Source organism: Uranotaenia lowii, chromosome 2 (genome assembly GCF_029784155.1).
Source record: "Uranotaenia lowii strain MFRU-FL chromosome 2, ASM2978415v1, whole genome shotgun sequence".
In the NCBI taxonomy this organism is placed as follows: domain Eukaryota; kingdom Metazoa; phylum Arthropoda; class Insecta; order Diptera; family Culicidae; genus Uranotaenia; species Uranotaenia lowii.
In genome coordinates, this window is record NC_073692.1 from 185,225,131 (window position 1) to 185,251,743 (window position 26,613).

The following is a 26,613-nucleotide window of genomic DNA, read 5'->3' on the forward strand; positions in this document are numbered from 1 at the left end:
CCTCTGATTAATTTTTTGAACTGATTTTCAAGGGAAACATATGACTCAAAAAGGACGAGGGTTCCATGTTTTCGAAAATCTTTGAAAGCTTTTGATTTGTCCTTATAAAGCTTGGAACACTGCTGGTCCCACCATGGATTTGGAGGCCTTCGAAGAACAGATGAATCTGGGATGGGTTTTGTTTGAGCGGAAAGTGTACTTTCATGGATCAAACGTGAGAGAAAGTGGTACTCCTCCAAAGGAGGTAAAACATTCATAGAATCAATGGCATTTGTTATTTCGTCCGAGTACTTTTTCCAGTCGATGTGTCTTGTAAGGTCATATGCCATATTTGTTGAATTTGAAGTACTGGCCCCATTGGTGATTGTAATTTTGATTGGCAAGTGATCATACTACCATTGGGATCAGAGATTACCTTCCACTGGCAATCCAATGATATTGAGTTTGAGCAGAGTGAGAGGTCAATTGCACTTTGTCTTGCAGGAGGTTTAGGTACCCGTGTTTTTTCACCCGTGTTCAAAATTGTTAAATTGAAACTGTCACAAATGTCATAGATAAGAGTAGAACGACTATCGTCAATTTGTTCTCCCCAGACAGTTCCATGTGAATTGAAATCACCCAGGATCAACCTTGGCTCAGGCAAAACTGAACACAGGTCCTCTAGGTGACTTCGATCCACTGCAACTCTATGAGGCCAGTACAAACTGACAACGCATAAGTCCTTACCTCTTACAGTTGTATGACAAGCAACAGCTTCAATTCCTCCTGATAAAGGGAGGTGGATTCTATAGAAGGAGAGGTGCTTATTGATCCCCAAAAGCACCCCTCCATAAGAATCGTTGCGATCCAAACGGATAATATTAAAATCGTGGAAGGAGATGTTTGATTGAGAAGAAAGCCATGTTTCGGAAAGGGCAAAAATATCGCAACTAGTTTCATGAAGAAGAAATTTGAACGGATCCAGTTTGGGGATTAAACTACGACAATTCCACTGTAGAACAGTGATATCTCCGACCTCTCGGCGTAAATTAGCCATCGAGAGAGATAAACACTGAAAGAAGGGGCTAAGTTTGCATCAATTGCTTCAAAAGTGTCTTTACAAAAGGAAGCATTGCACTAACAATGCTTTTCATGGATTCAGATACGTTGAAAAACGAAAAAATTCCATTAAGGATGTCAGAAAACTTGAAAAGTCCCGGTTGAGGAGTTGATTCTGGTAAAACCGCATCAATAATGGGTGCGTTTGGAGTCACCGCTGCTGTTGATTTATTATGTGGTAAAAAGGTCGCTCGGAATCCAGGAGGAATTTGTTTCTTCTTTTCTGCAGAAAACGCTTTCTTGGTGATGTTGGTTGGAGGGTTGATTGTTGGGATTTTATTCGGAATCTTGGGGGTCTTGGTGTTTGTTTTAGCACGCTTTCGTGAGTTCGCTACAAAAATAAATGGATTCTCCTCATCTGTTGTATCCTCGTTATCAACTGGCAGCACCGTGAAAATGTTACTGGACTGCGGTTGAGTCGGAGGCGCCGCGCCCTTTAGTATAGCGGCATAGGAACGTTTTGAACGTTCCTTTAAAGAGCGCTTTTGACTATCCCAGCGGCTCTTAAATGCCTCGCACAAGGAGATGTCATGGGGTGAGCCCCCGCAATAGACACATTTCTGTTCTATTGCTGAGCACGCTCCTTCCCCATGAACCTCCCCGCATTTGGGGCAACGCTTCTTGCTGCAACAATGAGAAGCTGTATGCCCCAATTTAATGCAATTTTTGCATTCCATTGGGCGAGGCACGAAGAGCCGTACAGGAAGCCTCAAAACTCCGTCAATCAAGACGTAGTGAGGGAGGGCGGTACCCGCAAAGGTCACTCGAAATGAGGATGAAGGCGAGTACTTTTTAACTCCTTCCACGACGGTGGTAGTGTTGAGTTGGCGGCAATCCAAGATTTCGACCGAAGTCGAATCAAGGCTCTTAAATTTACCAACGCCGTGGGATTTAACGTACCCGGCCTCCAAACTCATTTCTGAGATCACGCCCTCTATCTCTACGTTTCGAGACGGAACGTAGACGTGGTACTCTAAGTTAATGAATTTGCTGGCAACAATTTCATTAGCGGATTTATGGTTGTCCACGACAACGCGCAACTTATTTGGTCGCACCTTCGTTACGCAGGTTACAGAGGGCCACCTCGCCAGATCTTTAGTGATCTGCACTACATTGAGCTGTTTGCTGTTAGCTTTGGGCCGGATGAAAACCACCCATGGCCCAGAAAAAGACAAACCATCTGTGTAGGTTCGGAGTCGAGGAGCTACACTGTCAACTGTGGGTGATGAAGAATTATTAGACGTACGAGAATGATTAGCACTTGAGGGACCAGCATCATCTGAATCCTCCAAATGCTCTTCATTCTCGTACATGGCTTCCTCTTCGTCCACCGATGACGAGTTTAACCCCCCGCCTTCGTTCATATTTTTGCACGGGAACACGAATGTCGCCCGTGTTTAAAATATAACCGAAGCAATCAATGTTCAAAATATGTACAGGGAAAATAATAGATAATAGAATAGAGAAAAAATGAAAAAAGAGACTTACAAAGGTTCTTGCACTTTTCAATTGCATGTATTGTATTGTTCAGCAACCACGTGGTCCTCTTTGGAAGAAGATGGCGACCTAGTTGACTTGCTGATAACGCTCTTGACGTAAACGACCGAACCACCGAGACGTCCTGTATCCTGCTACCCACGGCAAACAGCACCGGAACCAACGGCAACAGCTACCACGTTATCCACACTCGGGTTTGTCGGGGGAATAATTAACACTTCCCGATGGCGGCAACACTCGCACCGATGATAATGGCCAGATGAAATTCACGCAAATTTCGATTTCGTGTCTCTGGATTCCGGCAAACGATTTGGTCGGTAGAAAAAACAAACCACCACGTTCGGACCAACTGCACTGTCCGTTTCACTAAAGCAGCGAGTTAAAAAAAAAACACACTTCGATCGTAACTTTGTGGAAACACAACCGTACTGCTTGAGCGATTGAGTTGGAATGTTAATTGATTTTTCTTGAGTGAAATGTAGAAAAAGACTCATTTCTTCGTGACTTTTCAAAGAAATTTATGCTGTTTACATCACAGAAAACCATCACAGAATTTCTCAGTAAAATCACAGAATTAAGTCTGTTTTTTTTTCTCAAAATCACAGAATTTTTTTTTTTCGGCAACCTTGCCCCTAATTCCCCTATATTTTGTAAATAATCCAACAATACATAGATGGAACTCTGGGTCTAGATTTGTCATCAATAAAAAAAACAATTTATAAATAAGCAAAAATTTATTAAGAACAATTATTCAAATAATCGATGGTTCTTTCAGTTTTTCATTGTCAAAAGTGATTTACAAAGTATCGGACAATTTCTTTTTTTTTTTTTTTTGTAGCGTTTAAGTAGCTGTGGGAAGCTGACGCTAAGAATGAAAACTAGGTGATAGTTTAGAGAAGAGATTTATAGAAAGTATCGAACAAAATAATTTAACAATTTAAAACAATTAATATACACAACTACGCCAATCATCGTTTACTTCGGGCTAAAGCTTCCATTTTGTCAGCTATGCCAGGATTTAACGCCTCACTTAAATCGTATTGTCCTTCTTCGGCAATTTTCTCCCTTTGCGAGGGAACCCCTGAATGTAGAAAAAAGTTGAAATCTTCCAGCGAAGTGGTGTCTCCATCGTCGAGTACTTGCATCACCCAGCCCCTTCCTTGGGGACAGATTGGAAAGGTAGCAAAAAACAGGTACAATATTTTCTCACTAATACTCATCCGGTAAAACTGCATCCGATTCAGAGTAGCTTCCGTAAACCGCTCGTACCGGAAACGGCCGACCCGATTAAGAGTGCCTATCAGTCCGGTCCAAGCTCGACTGCCGCAACTTAGGCCAAGTAGTTTGCGTACCTCGTGGTTTGTCACGTCCAACCGATAGATTCCATGCTGTTTGTAGTTGAGCGTTACTGTCAGATGATTGCGCTTCCGGAAAGCGCTCGGATTCCGGTAGAATTCTACCGCCACCAAATCACAAATGGTGAGAAAATGCTGATGGGAAGTGTCGTCGATGGCACGGTTTGGGATTGGGGATGCTATGCGGTAAGGTATTTCCTCCGAAGAGTGACGCGAGGAGAGCCGTATCACAGGGGTTTTGTTCGGTACGTATTTACAATTAACAGATTGGGTCACATGGTGCTGGGCAACATTATCCGATGGATCTGTTGCTATTTGAATAGATTTCTTTTTGGTGGGTTGGCTAGAAGAAAATTCAAGAATGAATATTAGTTATGTAATAATTTCCTTTAAAGAGTGTAGATTCGTAATGAGAGGAACAAACAAGTTAATGGAAATCTATAGGTATAAAGCAGTTTCCTTAAAAAGCTTATGTTTCTTACATTTTGTTTATAAACACCTTGTGTCAAGATTTAGTGAACCGAACTGAGAGTTTTCTGCATTTTTTACATCATACATTGATGGCAGGTTAAGCAAGTTTAAATTTACAGTCTTATACAATAAATTAGGAAAGGTACAGTATTACGAAAAATAAAACTTACAAGTACATTATCGTGTCCCCGAAAGAAGCACTAAAGTTGCTCTGGTGATAAAACAAGCCAACAATGATTATCATATCCAGGTAAACACATGGATTGCTACTCACATGAAAGAATAAAGTGATTGACTAAAAGCAGGAAATTTGTATAAAGTTATTTCATTCCCGCCCCCACATTTCTTCATTTGTATTTTTTAAACTTATTTTTAATCAGTTAGACAACCCTCACTTTTTAACTATTCAATTGAATATTTAGCAATTAATAAAAATAAGATCCATTGTGACTTAAATGAACGGTTTCAAATTGCGATGTGCGGTGACTTTTTCGCAATAATGACTGTTCACGAAAGAAAGTGGACCCTTGTAATTTAATTTGATTAAATAAGTTAGTAGGTTATTTATTTATTTTTTATTTACATAGTATTCCGTCTTACGACATAACTTGACGAACATAATTCCTAAAATTCACTCGGTCCATGGCAACCGTTCTCCAATTTCTCGGGCACCCCACGTTCGCCAGATCACGCTCCACTTGGTCTAACCACCTCGCTCGTTGCGCCCCCGCTCGTCTTGTTCCTACCGGATTCGTGGCGAACACCTGTTTTGCAGGACAGTCATCCGGCATTCTCGCAACATGTCCCGCCCAGCGTATCCGGCCAGCCTTCACCACCTTCTGGATACTGGGTTAGCCGTAGAGTCGCGTGAGCTCGTGGTTCATCCTTCGCCTCCACATTCCGTTCTCCTGTACGCCGCCAAAGATGGTTCTTAACACTCGTCGCTCGAATACTCCGAGTGTACGCAGGTCCTCCTCGAGCAATATCCATGTCTCGTGCCCGTAGATAACAACCGGTCTAATAAGCGTCGTATACAGGTTGCACTTCGTGCGAGGGCTAAGTCTTCTCGACGGCAGTTGCTTGTGGAGTCCATAGTAGGCACGACTTCCGCTGATAATTCGCCTCCGGATCTCACGGCTGATGTCATTGTCTGCGGTCACCAGTGAGCCGAGATAAACAAAGTCTTCGACTATCTCCAGCTCGTCGCCGTCGATCGTGACCTTGTTATTACTGGACACGCGGGTTCGGTCGGTCTCGGATCCGCACGCCAGCATGTACTTCGTCTTGGACGTATTAATCATCAACCCAATCCTTCCTGCATCAATCATCAATCCCAATCTCCCCACCGCCGCAGTTGATCTGCCGACTATATCAATGTCATCGGCAAAGCAGATAAGTTGACTGGATCTGTTGAAAATCGTGCCCCGCATTTCGCCCACCGCTCGTCGAATAACACCTTCTAGCGCCACGTTGAACATCATGCAGGATAGACCATCACCTTGTCGAAGCCCCCTGCGCGATTCGAATGAACTCGACAATTCACCCGAAATCCGCACACAGCACTGCGTTCCATCCATCATCGCCTTGATCAGTCTAATCAGCTTCCCGGAAAAGCCGTTCTCGTCCATGATTTTCCATAGCTCGTTACGGTCGATCGTGTCGTATGCGGCTTTGAAGTCGATGAATAGATGGTGCGTAGGGACTTGGTGTTCCCGGCATTATTGGAGGATTTGCCGTAATGTGAAAATCTGGTCCGCCGCTGACCGTTCCTCCATGAAGCCGGCCTGATGACTTCCCACGAATCTGTTTGCTTGTGGCGTTAGGCGGCGGAGTAGGATTCGGGACAACACTTTGTAGGCGGCATTGAGGACAGTGATCGCTCGGTAGTTCTCACAGTCCAATTTGTCGCCCTTCTTGTAGATGGGGCATATTACCCCATTTCTTCCACTCCTCCGGTAGCTGTTCTATGTCCCAGATCCCAGAAGTTAGTAGGTATAAATTGTTAAAATTATGTCAAATTGTGTGTAAAACCCTGCACAAAACATGATAAATGTTAAGAAAGTTGAATTCATTCCGGCCGGGGTCGAGTAAAGGGTGTACACGATGAAATTACCACACTATGAAATTGCTCTAACTTTTTAACCGTTAGGTAGAATTTAATGAAAATGTGGGTGGATTTAGTTCATAGTGCATTGTAAACATCCTGCAAGTTGAAAAGTCCTGTGATCGAAATTCGCGAAAGTGGAGTCGGAAGAACAGATCGTGCGTGATAAAATCTTGCGCATTCATCACGAGAACAAGGATCTCTCGCATCGTTCCATCGCTAGAACGTAACACAACGTTGAGAAGGCCGCGATTAGGGAGTACCCCGATATGTTCCGGACATCGTTGCAACGATACGTGACGGAACGGGTATTCCCTGACACGTAGAAACGGCAGCAACTCGTTCTTCTGCCAAAACCGGGCAAGCCTTCAGGAGACCCATTGGCGTATCGGCCGATCTGTCTACTGGATACAGCGGGTAAGGTCCTGGAGAAAGTGATTCAGAACCGGCTTCAGAGATACACTGAAAGCGAGGGCGGACTCTCAAAAAAACAGTTTGGTTTCCGTAGAGGTCGCAGCACTGTAGATGCCATCCGCTCGGTCATCGAGGTAGCAGACAGAGCCAAGTTAACCAAGAGGAGAGGGCTCCGCTTTCGCGCGGTGGTCACTCTGGATGTGAAGAACGTCTTCAACAGTGTCAGTTGGACAGCGATTGCGTCGTCGCTCATCCAAATGAGGATCCCGGCATATCTGTATAGGCTTGTGGATAGTTACTTCCACAATCGCCAACTACAGTATATGACTGGCGAGGGTTTGCGAACACAAGAGGTTTCGGCGGGTGTTCTACAGGGGTCAATACTCGGCCCGGTTCTGTGGAACATCACTTACGACGAACTCCTACGAACGAGCCTCCCATCGGGAGCGGAGCTCGTAGAATTTGCGGATTATGTAGTCCTCTTGGCGAGAGGCTCTTCAACAGCGGAGGCTGAGCTACTGGCCACGTTAGCTATCCAGGCAGTGGAAAGCTGGATGCACTCCAAGTGCCCACCACAAAACCGAGATGGTGCTAATCACCAACCTGATCTCACCCCAAACAGGTACCATTGCAGTTGGACCGTGCAATATCGTGTCCAAACGCGCAATCAAGTACCTAGGGGTGATGGTAGATGACAGGCTCAGCTTTATGAGTCATGTCGACTACGTGTGCAAGAAAGCGGCAATGGCCACGGCCGCACTCACACGGATGATGCCGAACTCCTCGGCAATCCGAAGTAGTAAAGGAGGAACCTGGCAAGTGTGACCACATCAATCTTGCGGTACGGAGCAGCGACCTGCAGGCAGGCCTTGGGAAGAAACTGTAACCTGCAGCGACTTAGCAGCGTTCAGCGGTTGATGAACCTGCAGGTTATCAGCGGATACCGGACCATGTCGTCCGAAGCCGCCTGTGTAGTGGCGGGTGTCATGCCCATCTCGGTTTTGCTTGAGGAGGATGTCTATTGCTACGACAACAAAGACACGCCCCTCGCCAATGAGAACTCGATGTCCGACTGGCAGCAGCTGTGGGACAGCTCAACGAGAGGAAGGTGGACCTGTCGTCTGATCCCGCACATCGGGAGCTGACACGGTGAAGTGGACTTCTATATGAAGCTATTCCTGACTGGTCGTGGATGCTTCATGAAGTACCACTACCGGTTTTAACATGTGGCTTCGCCATATTGCCCAGATTGTGGGGACGTAGAAGAAACATCCGAACATGTGGTGTTTGTCTGTCCGATGTTTGCGGCGGTACGTACTTCCATATCTGCAGCCTGTTGGCCCGACACGACAGCAGACAACCTGGTACAGAGGAACCAACGGCATTCCGCGAACGGTGTAGGATGACTCCATCGACGGGGAGCATCTGAGTAGTGTGCGTCCGATCCCTTGATCGAAGCTACAAAGATAAGGCATCAACGTGTGTAGGATACCTCAATATCGGGGGGTATCCGAGTAGTGCCGCTTCCTAAGGGGGAAACTGTGGGGATAAGACTTTACCTTCCTCGTAGCGGACCTCGAAGGAAGAGGGTTAACTACTGTCGGAGGATACCCACGGCTAGAGAGGCTTTCGATAGCGGGCGAGCCTCTCGAGTCGGAGTAGGATGTCGTCACCGTCGGGAAACATCCGAGTCGTAGCGTTCAAAGTCCCGAACGTGTGCCGTGACAGGCGCGAGTCCAGGACAAGCTGCTCTCGATCTGACACATAACGGGCAGAAAAATCCACGGGCCAAAAATCCTAGGGTTGCCAGCCAAGGGGGATGAAGAAGACTGGACAACGGTCGGAGTAGACTGACTCCATCGACGGGAGGCTGTCGAGTAGAGTGCGTCCGACCCCACGGTTTGAAGCTACAAAGATTAGGCAACATCTTCTGCGTAGCGGATGCCGTTTGTGCGACGCGTTCGTGTGTAGGATGCTCCACCTTCGGGGAGTATCCGAGTTGGGCGATTTCCAACGACAGAAACTGCGGGGATAAGACTTGACCTTCTTCGCAGAGGAAATCGTTGGGAAAGGGTTATTCCACGATCGGGGAATACCCACGGGTAGAGTAGCTCTCGACGCCGGATGAGCCATTCGAGCCGGAGTAGGAAGACGTCTTCGTCGGGAATCATTCGAGTCGTTGCGTTAAGTCCCACGCGTGTGCCATGCCAGGCGCGAGTCTAGGATAAGCTGTTCTCGATCTGGCACACGAAGAGCAAGGTGGCGTACCTCGAATCCTGAAGATCGGGCTTCAAGTCGTTAGAGGAGATGTCAGGCCTCGAACCTCCAGGCGGAGAGGTCTGTGCGGTCAACCCCGAGTCTTTATGATAAGGGGTCGGGTAGCGATTCGTAAGAGGAAGGATCAGGCTCTTAATCAACAAGAGGAGGGGTACTAGTGGTCACCTCGAGTCATTACGAGGAGAGGTCAGATCACAAGTCGTTAGAGGATAGATCGGGCCTTGAATCGTGCAGAGGAGAGGTAAACCTCGAATCGATGCGAGTAGGGGTTGGATCTCGGGTCGTTAGAGATCAGGCCTCAAGTAGCGAAGAGGAGAGGTTTGTGTGGGAATCTCGAGTCATTGCGAGGAGATGTCGGTTCTCAAAGTGAGAGCTCAGGCGTCGAGTCGTAAGGGTGAGAGGTTTTGCTGAAAGTGGTCGCGTTAATGAGTATAACCTTGGAGCGCACTAGCGCGATAAGACCTCCCACTATTGAAGTATAGTGTGCTAAACAGTTCGAGTTGGAAATCAGGTCTGCGGCCCCAGGTAGAGTTTAGGGAGTAGGGGGTATACACGGAGCCATCTGGCACACGAATCCCAAGGTGGTTTTAGTGGGACGAAGCCACTCACGGCAGCAAACACCCGGCTGTTATGATTTGAAGTCAAATTTTCGTCTTGTAAAAAAAATGCACGGAGTATGCATGAGTCTTCCCATTGTACCTATGGACCCAGATTAACAAACTGGGGGGACGCAGTGGCTCGCCGTGCCTTGGAATACAATCCGTAAACTGGGATTTACCACCTATGGTTACCAACTAAAAAAAAAGCCCGAGGTAGATTACCTGGTGTTAGAATTCGAGACATTCTGGCAAACTTAGATTTTGGAGATTTGTTCCCAATTTGCAAATATCTCGAGCTGTCTGACTTGGTCGTTTAGTCTAGGGTTACCATACGTACTCTTTTAAGAGTACATGTACTCTTTTTCGATCGAGAAATGGGCGTACTCTTCTTTTTGTGAAATTTTACCAAATGTACTCTTTTTTTGTTGAAAGACATTTGATTAAAAAAAATCAACGTATTTCTTCCATTTTATGCAAAAACTACGAAAGGAATACAGCTTACAACAAATAACTTTAACATTTTGTTCTAATAATCATGCATTTTTAGTCGTTATAAACAGTGAGCGGGATAAGCGCCTTTGAGTATGCAAGCAGTTATCAATTTGCACAAAATTTAGGTATAGTAAAAAAATATTTAAAAAAATATATAATTGTCGTATAAATCACGTAACTTCCAAGACATTAAACGTTTTTGATTGAATTGGAATATATCGGAGCCTCAGATAGCACGAAATATGTACAGTGGAACCCTGCTTATCCGAGCCACTATTTTCATTCAAAATCCATGTAAAATTGTGTGTTATCATCGAGATATTTTGTTAAGGTATTAAATCTTGAGGAAAAATTACCTTAATTGGGTTAAATTCCTAAAAAAACGGTATTAAATTGTCATCTTTGGCAAGTTCAAAATCTAAATTTACCAGAAACGTCGGGTAAATAGAAAAATAAATTCCATGTATTTAGGAAACGAGCTATGATATGCAAAACCAAAGCAAAATGATAGGATTTGTCAATGTATTTTGTTCCTAGGTGGTTCCTCCTCCATTACCTCGGGTAAGGGGGGTTCTACTGTACATCCTTTTGAATACCATCAGGGTGCAAAGCTCGATAAATATTAGGATCTTGGGTCCACCTGATGGCTGGGATAACGCGGGAGCTCAGAAAACTGGAGTTCAGCTGAACGAAGTTCTACTGGTCAACGTTTCTCCCGACTTTTGGATAAATGATCTCAATGTACTCTTTTTGGTGTCGCGGTATATGGTAACCCTAGTTTAGTCCGCTTACCCACGTAAACCACATCTCATCCAACGGGTTCGACACATTCCTGAAGAAGGTTGGCCAGAAGGTTGGAAACCGATACCAAATCATAGCTACCGAAACCACAGCTACAGGAGGCTATCACCGGACCCTAATGGAAAACTGATATTTTAAAATAACCCCTATAAACTCCTCCCTTTTCCCTTGATAAACAAGTTGTGAAAAATTTAAAAAAAATAGGAAGATTGTGATCTGTCTTACGCAAACATAAAAGATCAACCAGCAGACGGTTTCACCAAGGCGTTAACGAATTTGAAGCGTTCAAGAAGTTGATAGGACTCGTAGCTTAGGGAGGAGTGTTGGGTCGTAGTAAGCAGCGACTCCTAAGGTGTGGAGCTATAACTTACCTATGTTTGTGTTTGTGGGGATGGCTACCATGACATTGATCATGTTCTGTGGACGTGTGAACGGTTTGATCTATCAAGGACTTGGCTACTAGATACCCTTATGGCCCGCAGTAAACTACCTGGTGTTCCAATTCGAGATATCTTGACAAACTTAGATTTAGAATATTTGTACCCCATTTACAAATATCTCAAACTGTCTGACTTGGTCGTTTAGTTCTCTTCTCCTCTATCTATACTCTATCTAATGCTTGTTTCGTTATTTCGTTATTAGAACAAACTTTCATCCGACGGGTCCTACAACACCAGAAAAAAAGCTGGCCAGGAAAACGAAAAACCTGAGGTAGCTATCGAAACCACAGCTACAGGAAGCCACCATCAGACCCTGACGGAGACTATTCTTTTAAGTGACCCCTAGATAATCCTCTTTATTTTCCCATAGTTCAATATTATTAACAGTTGAGTCGCCGCGACGATTACGGCCCCCTCTTACTAAACAAAAGTTAATACCGGCCACATAAACTTTATAAGTACAATGCCTTAATAAAACCATTTGTAAATAAACATAAATCAAAACTTACCTTTCTGAAACCCCACCAGACTCTCTTGTCGTACTTCAACGTTATCTCCATTTTTCTGTCCCGGAGTGATGCCAATCGAGGATGATTGCGTTCCACTGCCACTACTTCCGCTGCCAGAACTAGACTGCGAAAGTGTGATGTTCTGCTGCTGAACAATAAACAATTGATTCACCATCCCTCGGAGCACCGAAGGAACACCCACGATAGCACTGTCTTCACTGTTGGCCGCTATCCGTCGTTCGATCAGTTCGTTAACATCCACCTGACTACAGCCGGCGGAGAGTGAATCATCCACCAGAATCGCGCTGTTGCTAAGCGGGACAAATTCGACTTCACCCTCATAATTGGAGCAGTTTAAAGGTTCTCGTTTAATGGTAACTGAATTTTTAGGTTTGGGGGAGTAGTTCGTTTGAAGAACCGTAATGTTCACGGTTGATTCCTGAAATGATCGTCTCGAAGCTTCCCGGGAAGTTGTAGGGGAAGATCGAACAGGAGAGACGAATGGCGTTGCTTGCCGTACATACATCGGTTCGTTCTGAGTGGAGCTGTATTCGGGTGCGAAATTCTCCGAGTCCGGCATAGGCATGGTGTCTGGACGAGCATTTGTGAGCGGTTGGGGGGAGTCTTCATCGTATTGAATTGTTTTGGGTACAGGAGTCTTTGGCCGGGGTATCGGGGTGGCGATATGAACGACTTTGGACTTTCTAGGTTCTGATACTGAACAGAGGCTTTCCGATGAATTAGTCGAGATCGCTGATTTGGTTATTTGATTTCGTTCCACATTTTTCTTCTCCCTAATCTGTGATTTGTTCAAAAACACAATACCGCAAGGCAGTTTTCCTTGAGAAAAAGTTGCTTTTTCGAAACTGAAGTATTTGTTAAGATATTTATCTAGTTTAGCCACCGTGTTTTGGCTCTGATCGGGGAATTTCTTCCTCATTTCTTGGGCCACTCTTTCTTCAATGTTGGTAAATTTCCTAAGAAATTCAAGCGTGTATGCCTTAGATGAACTTCCTTCAGCAGGAGACTCGTCCGAATCCGATAATACAATGATGTTTTCTACAACGGAAGCCTCTCGTTCAATTGGAAGCTCGGCAGATGGATTAGCTGTAAGTACTTCAGAAGGTACATCATTTGGTTCAACAGATGATTTAGTGAGGGGTTCAGTGAGAGGTTCAACCGAATGTTCTGGAGAAGGTTGCGCTGTCATTCGATTTACATGCTGTTCCGGTGGTTCATCTTCTGGTAAAATTGGTATATCTAGTGTAGGCACTTCCACTGCTGCAGGAATTTGATCTGGTTGAGACTTTTGAGTTGGTTGCAAAGCATTTATCAATTCTTCGGTATTGAAAAACATTGTACCATGAGTCCCAGGAAGCACAATCTCGGTCGGTTGAGTTGTCGCCATTTCCGAGCGCATTTGTACTATTTCTGAATTTTGCGAACTATTGCCAGGACTATTATCTTCCGAAGAAACCTGCTCCGAGACATTTAAAGAGGGTGGCTTTTGGTACTTCCCAAGTGCATACTCCCGGTTCAAATTGTCGTTGTTAAAGACTAACCATTTAATTCGATCACACTTTTCTTCCAATCGAATTCTGAGAACTGGGAAAATCTGACGAATCGTCGATTCGGAATGACGAATTTTGGCGTTCGATTCGTATAAGATGGCGGCCAGAAGTGGATCAATACCGGAGTCCGAGTGTTGTGGTTTTCGTTTCCGTTCATGCAGCTCGTGTGCATCCAGCAAATACTGGTGCAACTTATCTAACTTGCCACTCCAGTTCCGATTTTGTCTTTGAACCTGCAACGGAGATGGATTTTTTTAATTGTAATTGTAATTGTAATTGTGCTTTATTGATTTAACGTCAGCCCATCGATATAAAATCATAGTTAGGGTCAAGGAAATACAATTCGATAGTCACAAGTGAATTGTTTAATAAACAGATCAACACAAAAAAGCTGCTAGGCAAGATTGAAATCCTCATTTATTTAAAATGTGTAAAGCAGGTATTCATCAAACTGATTAAATATCCTCAAAAAAAATCTGTATAGGCTATTACAAAAATCTCACCTTCCTAATAATGGAATCCTCATATTTCAACAACAGATTAGCCTTCCTCATCGTAACGAAACATTCCTCAACGCCAGCCGTTGCCAGCAGGCTCCGGTAGTGCTGATACTCTTCCTCGCTTCTGAGAGGTTTGTTCAGCGCCAAAAAGAACCGATATTCGTAGTAACTGCTTTCGAACCGAAGCTCATTTAAAGGCTCCCGGATACGGTACTTAGGATCGTTAACAAAATTACGGTACAACTTTTTCCAGTGATGATTGGTTTTGCTGTTCAGCTTTTCCTCGCTCAAATCGCTGCCATAGATCCGAATCACAGCCCTGCGGGCAACATCTCGAACGTTAGTCTTGCTCCAGAATATTTCCCTCGCGTAATGGTTTTCGACCGGGACAATTTCTTTATTTTGAAGATCCTCCTCTGCGGCCAGCGTTTCTTCGATCGTTGGTTCAAACCTTATTCTCTTGCGTGGCGGCAAATTCGAAACCTCCTGATTTGAGGCACAATCTTTAGACTTCTTTCGCGATACCTGGGACCTGATGTTTTCCGCCAGAATCCGAATATCCTGTTGAACTGTTTTGTTTGAAGTAACTGGAGTTTTAGGTTTCTTAAACTTGGGTGCCATGGCTCTGGAGGTGAGTTTAAAAACGCATTTATAGCTACAGCTTTTTTAATTGAAAAAAAAACTATCCACGAAAAACGGGCGCACGAATGTTTCAATTTGAATTATTTTTTGTTTATTGTTTTCAAAATACCCCCGCCAGATTCAGGGCTGCTTTTAATTATTTAATAGATCTGTTCAATGAAGAATTATGTGTCGCTCAAAAAGGCACTCACACGATATTTTGTTTTAAAAAAGTTCTCATGAAAACGCAGTTTTCTGACTTTGACAGTGATTAGAAGAGTAGAACGCAGCCAAGATCAGTGAATTAGGTCTCCTCTGTTTAAAAAAAAATATGTAAAATTGTTGTATTAAGTTTTATTGTTTATTCATGGCGTTTTCCTGCGTAGTCCATAAACAACAATTTCAACACATCCTCCAGATCAGATGATCTACTCTCAATTTTTAAAATTAATGATTTATTTTCATGCAGAAACCAGACGATAATAAATTTTTAAGTCCACCAAGAAAATGTGATCGAATAGTGATCGCCAGTAGTATTGTTCGTATTGGTCGCCAGTATGCCGATTCGCTCTTACCATATGTCATCGGCCATAGAGTTTTTGACATATCTCACGCACATTAACTGGCGTCAAACTGCCGTGTACGGACGAGAACAGGATAATTAACCTCTAAAAATTCCAGAGCAAAAATCGGACAGCCGGCCGACGAATACGTCATTTTTTGAGGTTAATGTTCCCAAAATTAAAAAGTGTTAGTGAAACGCCCTGAATTATAACACGAATACTTCTAGCGGCAAATAAGCCTATACACATAATTTTTCTCCGAATTGTTCTGATTTTATATCCTCATCACCTGGCATCCCTGATTGTGCATGTGATGCTGGGTTGCCAGGTGCCCAGATTTGTCTGTAAAACCAAGACTTTTCACCCTTCGTCCAGATATTGGTCAGACACAGATTTTGCCCAGATTTTTGCTGAGAGTGCCCAGATTTTACAGACTTTTTAAATTGAGTGATGAAATCAATATTCATACATCGGATTTAGGGGCTTGTGATATAGCTCAGTTGGCAAGTCTGTTGTCTCCTGAGCCGATGTCCGCGCGAGTTCGAGCCCAAGAGTAAACATCGAACACAGTTGTACCGGATAAGTTTTTCAATAACGATCCGCCAACTGCAACGTTGATAAAGTCGCGAATGCCATAAAGATGGTAAAACGACTATAATCGAAAAAAAATACATCGGATTTGATCCGTAAGTGCCAGATTAGACTGAAATCTCGCTTGTATTCATTGGTATTTGACCACACATTCATTAAACAACGATAGGATCGGCATGGTACGTGGCAGGAAACAGTGTTTGTTTATAGTTCTCAACTCGAAGGTAACCCAAATACCACAGGAATATCTAAACCCACCTTACCCCCCCACCCTGCTCTCACGCATCGTCGAATTTCTTGTTTAGTACCAAATTTGTGATCTTCCCTATGTATAGACACACACAGACTTTTTTTCAAAATTGCCCAGATTTTTACTCCTTAACACCTGGCATCCCTGATGTGAGAGCAAACGCACCAATAAGTGAGTAAACGCGGCCCGGTTTTGCTCATTTCAGCGGCCCGGTTTTAGGATACACGCACTCTTTCGCGCACCGGGCGGTAGCAAAATTATTTTCAAATTTAGCATTGCACTGAGAAAACTTTTGAAGAAAATCTTAATCTTTAATTAATACGGACCGAGTAAATTTAAGTCCTCAGTTTTTTCGCTAAAATTTCGATTAATGTTGGTCTTAAAAGGGCCTGGGGGTTGTTGGCAGTTATTCGACGGGTTAGCTGCTATCCGTAACGTGACGTCAAGGTCTAAATCCTGGTTGAACATACCGTACAGCAGCAGCAAGGCCAAGCAGCTTCGACGACCAGCAATCGGGTCTGATGATGGATGCAGCAAGAACTTCCGAGCAGGATGTTTGCTTCGCTTGACCTCGTCATCATATCAATAGGACACCGCTTTTAACCGGTGGTGGTTGTTTTCGGCAACCGATTTAACTTTGATCCTTTCGGTAAAGCGTTCAGTTTCCCTACCGGTGTTTCCAATTCCGTGTCACCCGTTTGCTGGATTGTGATTAAAAACTTATTGAATTGTAGAACGACTTGATTGAATAAAATAAGTTCAGATAAGAATATATTTCCGAGTTAAGCTCGATTTTGCTTTCAAAACGCCGGGCACTTATATTTCCTAACACATTGACCCGAAATACAAAATTCAACAAACTAAACAATTGAACTAAAATTCAACTTTATTTGTTTATTATATTTATATTAAAATCATACTTTTCAAAAAAATCTTCAACTTCTTTTTCTATTAAACGTGCTGACTGAAATAGTTGCTGCTCCGAAAAACTGGGTCCCATTTGTTGCAAACTTATTGAGACTTCAGAGACCTCGAGTTTCGAAAGCCGAATCGGTAGGGAAAGTTCTGGAATGTCACCCATATGTAGAGAATAAGGCATACAATAATATAAAATAGTAAAAGTAGAGAGAAGTAGCATAATTCATAATTTAAGGCTGTATCCATTTTATACATATTCCTCAATTAAGCAGATGTTCTCTTGTGCGATCACGAACATATTTTGCAACATCAACACTTTAGAGTGTATCTCGCCAAAAAAAAATCGGAGCGAGAAGGAGCGAGAGGAACTCTGATACTGGAGAGAGAGCAGCAAAGTTTAAGGTCATTCAGTTAACCAAAGTAATAGCGAATGGTCAGCTTTTCCCTGTGCGAAATTTAAAGTGGAAGTTGTGAACATTTAAAATGTCGACAGAAAACGAAAACTACGACAATGGCGCAGTTGAGACTCCTCCACGGTAAGTACACCATAGTGATGTTTATCAAGTGGTTCAGTTTAATATAAATAGCAAAAAAAAAAAAACAGCGACAGACGCCATTTTATCCTTCTCAAATAAGACAATTTTTATAGTGCAATATAGTTGAAAGGGCGCCATTTTGTTTTGGTATAGTCCATTACGAAAATCAATAAAAAAAAACTCAACTTATCACCTGGAAAACGCATTGAATGTAGTATACTTACTTTGTATAACGTAATAACTCAAAGTGGTAACTACGCCATAGTAATGTATGTATGTATGTATGGATCTGTTTGATTGGCAGAGAGTTTTATACTCTATATCACCACTACTTGTTTATATGTTGATTTTCGTTTTTTCGTAGGGATGCTCCTTTTTTCCATAATTTTCGATCAAACTTTCTGTTTTTCTAAATTTTCATGCGAGCTTTCTCTAGGAAACTGAGGATTTCCTTTAGTTTTGTAACTTCAAAATTTTGAATAATTTCGATCAGATTGGAATATCGATCCCAATCATAGTGATTCCTTATATGATTGAATTGAATGCATTTGAGAAGTGCATGTTCGGTGGTAAAATTCGTGTTGCATAGTTCGCACAATTTTGTGTCTCGAATTTTCATCACTCCTAAATAATAGGGTGAATAGTCATGGCCACTTAGTAAGCGATTCAAAGTGCGAATTTGAATGTTGCTTAGTTCGATATCCCAATACCAGGGTTTGGTAGAGAAATTTGATTGTAGTTCATAAAATTTGATTCCTTTACTTTCATTGTGCACCATGTTCCTGTACCATAAATTCGTGGATTCGAGTGATTCTGATTTGTATCTCATGTATGCATCATCAAGTCTCAGTTTGTTCTCGAGTAATATTGGTCCGTCTAATCCTTGTTTTGCTAGAACGTCTGCATGTTCATTTCCCTCTATTCCGACATGTGAGGGTATCCATTGGATTTTTACATTTTTTGTTGTAGCTAGTGAGCATATGTCGTGCGTGACTTGATCAAATTTTTTGTTTATAATGTCCCTTTTTAAAATTTTGCAGGCTGACTGGGAATCGGTGAAAATTACAACTCCAGTTCCTTCTTCGTTGTGTATTTGTTCTAAAGCTACTCTTATAGCTAAAAGTTCTGCAGTTGCAATGTTAACATTATTTACTAAGGAAATGCTTATCTTTGTATCGGAAGAAGCGTCATAAATTCCAATGCCACATTTGTTCGTACTTTTAGAAGCATCAGTGTACCATTGGTCACGGTGACTATAATGGTTGTTTATCATTTCTTGGGCCAGTTTTTTCATAACAATTGGAGATGTTTCATTCTTTTTCATTCTTGAGCCTATCATTTGATCTTCTATCTCGACTCTTATTTCTATTTCTGGTTTTGTTTCTGTGTATATCGTTTGAAATTCTTGTATGTTTTTAATGTAAATTCTTTCTAGAAAAGTGTACTTTGCTTCACTTTGAACGTTGTCCAAATCTAAAGAGTGTAGTTGTTGTGCAATTAGATCGTTATGATGGATATGCAAGGCAATACGTTTTTTTGCTAAATAAGTGCGTTTGAATGTCAGCGGTTCTTCTCCAGCTATTGCTGCTAATGTGTTAATTGGTGTAGTTTTAGTACATCCTGTAGCAATTCTCAGACATTGTCTATTCGTTACTTCTAACATGTCACAATATTTCTTAGCTGTTCCTCCATAGATTACTGCGCCGTAATTCAAATAATTCCCGTACAAAGCTCTATGGTACAGCATCATCACTCTTGGTGTGCCACCATATCTTATACCACTGATTATTTTTAGCATGTTTTGTCTGTCCAGCACATTTTGTTTCAGCATTTTAACATGTATACCGTATCTGAGTGCCTGATCAAGTGTTATACCTAAATATTTGTAGCTCCTCACTGTTTCTAGGGTTTCTCCTCCCATTCTTAAGTGGAGTTGTTTATCACTTTCTTTAAATAGCATTGCCTTTGTTTTTGAGCTATTAAGACGTAATCCTAACTCCGTAGCTTTTGCCATAAATCGGTTTATTTCAGATTGCATCTTGTTAATGGCCTTTTCTAAAGATTTTGCTTTGACAATTTTTAAAAAATCATCTGCAAACTGTAAAGTTGTTATATCTGGGTCGAGGTTTGTATTATGCAAAGAAGCTGTGTAAATATTGAATAAAACAGGTGACATAACATCGCCCTGTGGTACTCCAGTACAAATAGTTTGGCTGACAATTCCTTGATCGGTGTGAATGAGGGTTTTCCGGTTGTTTAAAAAGTTGTAGATCCATGTGCATGTATCTTCGTTGAAACCATTTTGTATCATGATATTGTATAATTTATCAATGTCGACTGTGTTAAAAGCATTTGAAAAATCAAAGAAGACACCAATTGTGGTATAGTTGGCTCTTCGTGCTGCTTTGATTAGGTTTGTTGCATACGTAATACAATGCTCAGTAGACATACCTTTGCGAAAACCAAAAGATAAATCTGGGATGACATTGTTCTTTTCACACGTTTGTTGGATGTCTACTAATACTGCTGCATTTAATATTTTTACAACGGTTGGTAAAAGCGCTATAGGTCGGCTGGAACTTATTTCATTCGGTGGTTTGTTGGGCTTTAATATAGGGATAATTTTTATTTCCTTTAGGTGATCGTCTAGAGTTGCTTTTTGCCACATTCCGTTTAGCAATTCTATTATTTTTGTAACTGATTGTAGATCTAAATTTTTTAATGCATTATAGTTTATATAGTCTGTACCTGGTGATGATGTTGGGGATTTGTTTCTTATGAAGTTTTTCCAATGTCGATAGGTTAATATGGATGTTCTTGTATTGTTTGCTGGCGAGAGAGGTTCTCTGTAATTTGATGGGCCAAAGTTGCTGGTGAGAAACTGTGAAGCCATATCCTTGCTGGTGTTTATAGAATTGTTTTTAGGGTTGGTAACAGGGAGGAATTTTAATCGTCTAACGAGTTTCCAATTTTCATGTGAATTTCTAGGATCAATGGAGCTGGAGAGTTCTATCATTTTGTTTTTAATGTGTTCAAGTTTGGATTTCAAGAAAATAGCAGAAGATCTTTTCCAAAAAACTAGGTTTTCACTACTACAGCATTGATTGTAACTACGTAGTGCGTTTTGTTTTTGTTCATAGAGCTGTGACAACTCCGAGCTCCAGTAATATTTTGGTGTATGTTTGCTTATTTTTTTGTGTTTTTTAGTTATATTTTGGGAAAGTTTAGACAGATCTTTCAAGTCTTCGAATTCCCAGTGCTCAACCTGTGCCATTTCCTCCGATATTTTTTGTTTATCGTAGTAGTATTTTTGTTTACGGTTTATCCTTAAATCCAGACAGATCTCAATAAATAGGTGTCCACTTCCTCCGAAATTTTTATCAACAACTTTCCATTGAACCACATTAAATAAATTAAGAGAACACAATGTTAAATCTATAGCACTAGATCTTTGATTGGAAACTGGAGGAATGTAAGTTACAGCTCCATTGTTCAATAGTAATAAATTAGCTCCTATTATGGCATCATGTACAATTGTCCCTTTACCGTTTGACTCTTGGCATCCCCATATTACATTATGACTGTTAAAGTCACCTCCTACTACTACTTTACCGAATCTAGCTGTTTCGTTAAAGAGTGTTGTTATGGCTGTTTCTAAATTATCGTTTGATATTCTTGGGTTCACATAGACGACTACTAGAGCCAGATCTAATTTAGGTATGAATATTCCGAGTGTTTCAAAATCGTCTGTTGTTTGTAATTGAATGTTGTCAAATTTAAATTCCTCCTTCAAGAATATTGCTACTCCTCCATACCCGTCAGCACGGGGTGCCAGATGTCGATGGTAGCCTTGAATATTCCATCGTAAAGTAGAAATCTGTTCTGGTTTGACCCAGATTTCCGAAAGCAATGCTGCATCATAATTTTGGGTATACAGTTCGTGTGTCAGTTCGTTTTTGTTTCGATATAAACTTTGAATATTTGCCTGTAACACCTTGAATTCGCCGGTGAAAATTATTTATCTCCTGCAGATCCTAGCATTTTATTTAATTCACCCAAGATGCAAGCTGATATTTCTCCTCCTTTTGTGCCATGTGGTTTCATAATAGTTTCTAATTTCATGCTAATTGTTGAAATTATTTGTTTCAGTTCTTCTTGTGATTGTTTTTTAATTGTTTCCTCAATTTCCTTTTTAAACCTCTCTAGCTCTCCTGTTTTATACTTATTGAACATCCCTATGCCTCTTGTTTCCTCTTTTTCTTCTTCCATTTTACGTTTTTTGGCGAATTCATTTTGATTTAATCCAAAAATACTGGCCACTCCTGGTACACTATCTGTTTCTACATTAAGTTTGTTTGGTTCTTTATTTTCTTTTTTAGATCTATTTCTCTTGTCGTTTGAACTCCACTCACTGCGCTTTGGTTGGAGTTGTTGTGGAAAATTACGCCCGCTAGCTGCAACTCTGGAGTATGATTCTGCAATTGTTGGAAAATCCTCTGTAGTCCTCAAAACGTCAAACATATTTTCAGTTGGAACCTCGTAGTACTGCCTTGCCTCCTGATAAGTCATGCATTTCTTGGCCATTATTGCTTGTAAGTCGTTTTCTTTCTTCCATCTAGGACACACTCTGTCAGTCGTCTTATGATTAGAATTTGGACAGTACAAACATTTTAAAACGTTACAAGAATTTTCTGTCGAGTGTTCTACAGCACATGACATACATTTTTCAATCAACGCTTTACAATTTTTGGACAAGTGGTTATAACGAAGACATTTAAAACAGATTATCGGTTTTCTAATGTACGGTTGGACTTTGTGTATCACAGAATATATACTGATGTCATTTGGCAAAGTATTAGTACGGAAAACTACACCCATTTTATATGTGGGTTCCTTTTTCTTGTCTTTATAGCGATGCATTCGAAAAACGGAATCTATTTCTGCTTTGGCCTTGATAAAGTGTTTAACTTCTTCGTCTTTCATTTCAAGTGGTATACCAGAAATAACTCCTGTCACCGTGACGAATTGTTTTGGAATATAAGATTTGAATCCCTGTAGATTTAGATTCTGGCAATTTGCCAATCTGTTGGCATCTTTAATATTTCCTACGTACACTGTTACTTTATTTCTAGCTGTCTTCCTGATATCATCGATACATTTGTCAAAACCATTTTGGTGTAGCATTATTCCTATTTGTAATCTGTTAACAACTTTTCGTTTTTCTACATCTGTGTTCTCTACTATTACGCGATACGGACGGCAATCCCCATTTTGGTAATTGTAGTTTTTAAATATTTTTCTACTTGCTGCGTCGACGTGATCCTTTCCTCTGCTGGTTGTTTCCATGTCTTCTTCCATCCTTTCTTGTCCTGGATTTAGTATCGGTTGATTGAGGTTAAGTACTGATGCTGCTCCGTCTGGAGCAGCATCCTCGCCACTCATCTTAGTACGGTCACTTATTTATCACAGAAGGTATACTTGTGAATTTATCGCTAAAATTATCACAGTTCTTCTTAATAATAATGACAATACAACAGTTTAAAATAGCCAAAAATCCAAATTGAAAAAACGAGCATCCACACTCTTTCAATGTAAACATTGGAATCTCTGGCCATAGTAATGATTGTGCGCCATAGCGAGATTGCCACACAAATGAAAAAAAAGTCCAAGAACGCCATTTTATCATGTTTTTGTTAAACAGATTTCAAATTTTAGGAGACTCACCGCAGTGTGATTTTGTTTTGCTACGATTGAGAAATTGAAGTTTTCAATTTCAGAAATAACATTTAGATAACAAAAAAAATGATTTGGTGACTTAGTGACGCTTCCTAGAAACACAATATGCGACCCGGTTCATAGAACCCGAGGTGACGCCTCCTAAAACTCGACAAGCGACCCGGTTCATAGAACCCGAGGTGACGCTCCCTAGAAACACCATATGCGACCCGGTTCATAGAACCCGAGGTGACGCCCCTAAAACTCGACAAGCGACCCGGTTCATAGAACCCGAGGTGACGCCCCTTAAAAACTCGACAAGCGACCCGGTTCATAGAACCCGAGGTGACGCCCCTTAAAACTCGACAAGCGACCCGGTTCATAGAACCCGAGGTGACGCTCCTAGAAACACAATATGCGACCCGGTTCATAGAACCCGAGGTGACGCCCCTTAAAACTCAATATGCGACCCGGTTCATAGAACCCGAGGTGACGCCCCTAAAACTCGACAAGCGACCCGGTTCATAGAACCCGAGGTGACGCCCCCTAAAACTCGACAAGCGACCCGGTTCATAGAACCCGAGGTGACGCCCCTTAAAACTCGACAAGCGACCCGGTTCATAGAACCCGAGGTGACGCTCCTAGAAACACAATATGCGATCCGGTTCATAGAACCCGAGGTGACGCCTCTAAAACTCAATATGCGACCCGGTTCATAGAACCCGAGGTGACGCCCCTTAAAACTCGACAAGCGACCCGGTTCATACAACCCGAGGTGACGCCTCCTAAAACTCGACAAGCGACCCGGTTCATAGAACTCGAGGTGACGCCCCTTAAAACTCGACAAGCGACCCGGTTCATGGAACCCGAAGTTATGCTTCCTAGAAACACTATAGGTGACCTGGTCTCGGTAAACCCCGAAAACCCGAGGGACACTTCCTAGAAACTCGATAAGCGACTTATTTTCGGTCAAACCGACGGTTCGGAGCTGACTTCCATTATAATTTATTAGAGACTCAGTTCTTTAGTGTTAAGGCTTACGAATAAAGATTGAATTATAAAACACAATGTCCTAAAAGAAAATTAAAGTCTGAAACTCAATTACAAGAAGTTTGACAAACGCTGTCCATCCAATAGTTTGATTTTTAAACTCAAATGAGACATATTAATACAATACTAAGTAATACCGTACTTTAATCATTTTGCAGAAAAACTAAGAAAAAAGTCAGTAAGATTGAGCAAATGTCCAAGGAACTTCATGAAGAACGAAATAAAACGGCTAGACTTAATCAACAACTTGAAAACGCCCTGGAAACTATAAAGTCATTGCAAACAAGCTTGTCCAGACCTCGTAATTACGAATCCGAAACAAATAGCGTCGAATTTTCTGACGGCGCCGGTCCGTCTAGTACACATCGTCAAGGCCCCATGAGGTCTGAAGAAGGAACCCCTTCTACATCAGCTACCCAACGTTTAACCTTGTCAAGAAAACAACAAGAAGATTCGACTATGATACCTAGCCTTTCAGATGAATCACGGTTTATGGCGTCAATAAATCAAATCTCGGTTTCTTCTATAAATATCCCCGAATGCAAACCGAACGTGGATGGTGGTGATCTTGGTAGACATAATTTTGAAGAATGGAAAGAGCTTCTGTTGGACTCGATGAAACTTGCTGGAATTACAGACGAGTCCACACAATTTACCATCTTCAAACTGAAAGCCGGAACCAAATTGATGGAAATTTTCAGGAACACACAATCCTCGATCGATTCCCCAAATGCACTGATTACACCGTTCTCCAATGCTGTACACCGATTGACCACATATTTTAGTTCCAATGCTTGTGTAATGCTACAACGACGCAGATTAGCATTGTTAGAGCAAAATCATAATGAATCGGATTTGAATTTTATCTCCCGAATCGGATCCATGGCACGTTTATGTAACTTTGGAGACAAAGAATTTACTGAAATAGTTACTACAATCGCTGGCCAAGCACGTAACAAGGACGTTCGTTCCATGGCATTAAAAATTCTTGGTCGAGGTGGAACATTGGAAGTGGGCATCTTTTTATAGAAATCTCGGTGGAACTACAGTGGAGAAAAAAAACCAATACATACTATGACAGAAAAGCAATTGGAGAACAAATCGCTCAAATACAACATTGGGAATTTGAAAATCTCCAAGAACTTTCGAGTAAAGCCAGAACGATTATTAAAAACAATAAAAAAACGAGCAACCATATTGCCAAATATTATTGGAGCGATGAATTATCCACTCTATACGAAGAAAAACAAAATGCACTAAAAAAATACCACGCTTGCTGTAATAGTACAAATTTAATCGAATGGAAAAAAACAACAGCCAAATTCCAAAAAGCGAAACTAGATCATATACGAGAAAAATTGAAGGAATTGTCAGCTTCAATAGATCCCCTAAACATGAAGCAAAATTGGAAACTGGTTAGAGGATTAAAAGGATCTCCAGCAATAAATATCAAAAACAATTGCATTAAAGAATATAAACAATTAGCTAACGACTTTTTAATAACGAATTTTGGAGAAAGTAGAAGAGAAAACACAATACAACCTCATAGAGAAACCCGAACTAACATTATAGACTTAGCCAAATTTAAATCTATAATAAACAAAAAACCGAAAAGATCCTCTCCGGGAACAGATCACCTAACATACGACATGTTAAGAGTACTAGATTGGAAAACTCTGACGAAAATTGTTGAATGTCTAAATGAGATGTGGAGAAAGGGATGTCTACAAGACCACCTAAAGGAAATTAAGATTATACCCATTCTAAAGCCAGACAAACCAGCAAACGAGATAACCTCTTTTAGACCAATTGCATTACTCTCTACCTTAACAAAAACATTAAACACAGCGGTACTAGAAGACATAAATAAAACTTTATATTCAAAAAACATTCTCCCTGTTACATCATTTGGTTTCAGGAAAAACATGTCTACAGAAAACTGCGTAACATACGCCACGAATTACATAACGGAGAGCAAAAGACTGGGAATGACAGTAATTGGAGTATTTTTTGACTTCAAAAATGCTTTCAATTCCATCGATGTCAGCCAACTGAGAAACGTAATGACGACAAACAATTTTAGTCCTGATAGCGTAACATGGATATTTAATTTTCTAGTGAATAGAAAAACTATCATCCAGACAGAAGAAGGACTAGTGGAACATGTAGTTTCTAGTGGACTTCCGCAGGGAGATGTTTTATCCCCAACCCTTTTCAACATTTATACCTCAAGCCTTCATG

The 26,613-nt window shown here is 41.5% G+C and overlaps 1 protein-coding gene across 1 annotated transcript in view; it reads right to left on the minus strand.

Annotated features, from left to right (window-relative positions):
• Window positions 1-4,155: 4,155 nt before the first annotated feature.
• LOC129748734 (uncharacterized) overlaps window positions 4,156-26,613 on the minus strand; it is a 32,047-nt gene continuing 9,589 nt past the window's right edge. Inside the window, exons 3-5 of the mRNA XM_055743432.1 lie at window positions 14,132-14,753; window positions 12,058-13,861; window positions 4,156-4,293 (exon numbers count right to left, since the gene is read on the minus strand). Of these exons, the coding sequence (XP_055599407.1) occupies window positions 4,262-4,293; window positions 12,058-13,861; window positions 14,132-14,753 (2,458 nt within the window). The 3' untranslated portion in view covers window positions 4,156-4,261. The remainder of the gene's footprint in view (window positions 4,294-12,057; window positions 13,862-14,131; window positions 14,754-26,613) is intronic.